This window comes from Merops nubicus, unplaced genomic scaffold, assembly GCF_000691845.1.
Source record: "Merops nubicus isolate BGI_N331 unplaced genomic scaffold, ASM69184v1 scaffold19027, whole genome shotgun sequence".
NCBI lineage: Eukaryota > Metazoa > Chordata > Aves > Coraciiformes > Meropidae > Merops > Merops nubicus.
Genome location: NW_008618631.1, coordinates 80,128 through 82,036, shown reverse-complemented (window position 1 = coordinate 82,036; position 1,909 = coordinate 80,128). Strand labels below are relative to the sequence as shown.

The following is a 1,909-nucleotide window of genomic DNA, read 5'->3' as shown; positions in this document are numbered from 1 at the left end:
CCGCCGCCTGCCGCAGTTCCTCGGTGGGGGAGGCGTCCTCGATGGGGGAGAGGTTGCTGGGGGGGGTTTTGGAGCGCTCCCTCCTCCGCTGGGCTCTCAGCTCCTCCTTGTCGCGCTTGGTCTTGCGTGCTGTGCTCCGGATGCGCTGCTGCTCCACCTCCCGCATCTTCTCCTGCTCCCGCAGCAGCTCCTCTTCCTCCCGCAGCTCCTCCTCCTCAGACGAGTCCTCAATGGTGGGCAGCAAGGGGCCGTGCGAGCGGTGGCGAGCCTTCCTCTGCTGCTTCACCTCCTCCAGCCGCTGCCGGCGGCTGGGGCTGCTGTCACTGTCCTCCTCCAAGGAGGAGATGGAGGTGGGCGAGGTGCCCGAGGTGTAGCTGGGCGTCGTGGCTGGCAGGGTGGAGGAGTACTCGCCCCGGGAGCGCTCCTCGGGCGAGCCCGTCAGGCTCTCCATCTCCAGCTCGGGCTCCCGATCCAGGCTGGCATCCGCCTCCTGGCCCATCTCCATCTCCCGGCCATAGCCGGTCGTGCTGTTCAGCTCGATGGTCTTGAAGCGCCGCAGCCCGCCTTGGGCCGTGCTCAAGTCATCGCCCTCCACCGCCTCCAGCTCCTTCCTCTCCTCCCTGTACAGGCCGCTGGGGCCGTCGGCTGCCTCTTTGCCCTTCTCCGCCTCGCCCTTCTGCCCAGCTTTGGGGACACTGTACTTGGCACGCCCGTAGTCTTCCTCCTCCTCCAGGTTGTCCTCCTCCGCGCTCATCTCCAGGATCTGCCTCCGCATGAACTCCTCATCGCTCGTCTCTGCCTCCCGGCCCTTGGGCCGGGGGGGCACGGGGGAGAAGCCCCCCTCACTGCTGTCCTCCACGTAGTCGTGCCGCAGCTTGCTGCCAAACTCATCCGAGGACTCCGCACTCTCCCGCCGCTCCCGCTGGTTCTCCCACTCTGTTGAGTCCTCGTCCTCCTCCAGGATGTCCTCCAGCTCCTCATCCGAGTCGAAGGCTTCGGGCGTGATGGAGAGGTACCGGGGGCGCTGCCGCTGCTCCTCCCGTGCCTCTGGGCAGCCCTTGCCCTGCTCAGTGGGCTCTGGTGGGGCTCCCCGGCCTTCCAGGAGGGGTCGCATGCTGCTCTCCAGCTTGTTGAGCTCGGAGGGGCTGGGGGGGCTCTGCCCAGCCAGCCCGGTGCCGCTCAGCTTCTCCTCCTCCTGCTGCACCAGGCCGGTGATCTCGCTCTGCGAGCTGGAGATGCCGTCGGAGGAGTAGCCGGTGTCGCTGAGGCTCTGGGGGCTGCGGGACAGGTCCGGGGGGTAAGGCTTGCTCCCGTCCTGCGTGCAAGAGACAGCACAGCGTCAGACCCGGCTGCCTCCGGAGCTGCGCCCCCTCTGCATCCCCACATGTCACAGCATGGTTTGGGTCAGAAGGGACCTTTAAAGCTCAGCTAGTCCAAACCCCCTGCAGGGAGCAGGACATTTGCAACTAGAGCAGATTGATCAGCCCCATCCAACCTCACCTGGAATGGTTCCAGAGATGGGGCACTGACCACCTCTCTGGGCAGCCTGGGACAGGGGCTCACCACCCTCACCATAAAATGTTTCTTTCTTCTATATGATCCTTATCTCCCCTCTTTTAGTTTAAAACTACCACATCTTGTCCTATCACAACAGGCCCTGCTGAAAAGTCTGTTCCCAGCTTTCTGACAGGCCCCCTTCAAGTCCTGGAAGGCCACCAGAAGGTCTCCCTGGAGCCTTCTCCTTTGCAGGCTGCCCAAGCCCAGCTCTCTCCTGCTGGGCTCCCAGCAGAGGGGTTCCCCCCTCGGGTCATTGCTGGGTCTTCTCTGGCCCCACTCCAGCAGGTCCCTGTCGCTGCTGTGCTGAGGACTCCAGAGCTGCCCCAGCACTGCAGGGGGGTCTCCCCCGAGC

At 65.1% G+C, this 1,909-nt stretch overlaps 1 protein-coding gene across 1 annotated transcript in view; it reads right to left on the bottom strand.

The window, feature by feature from the left end:
* The window catches only part of BSN (bassoon presynaptic cytomatrix protein), a gene marked incomplete at its 3' end in the record, with an annotated part of 62,153 nt that overhangs the window by 3,188 nt on the left and 57,056 nt on the right, over nt 1-1,909 (bottom strand). Inside the window, 1 exon segment of the mRNA XM_008943522.1 lies at nt 5-1,315. Within this exon segment, the coding sequence (XP_008941770.1) occupies nt 5-1,315 (1,311 nt within the window).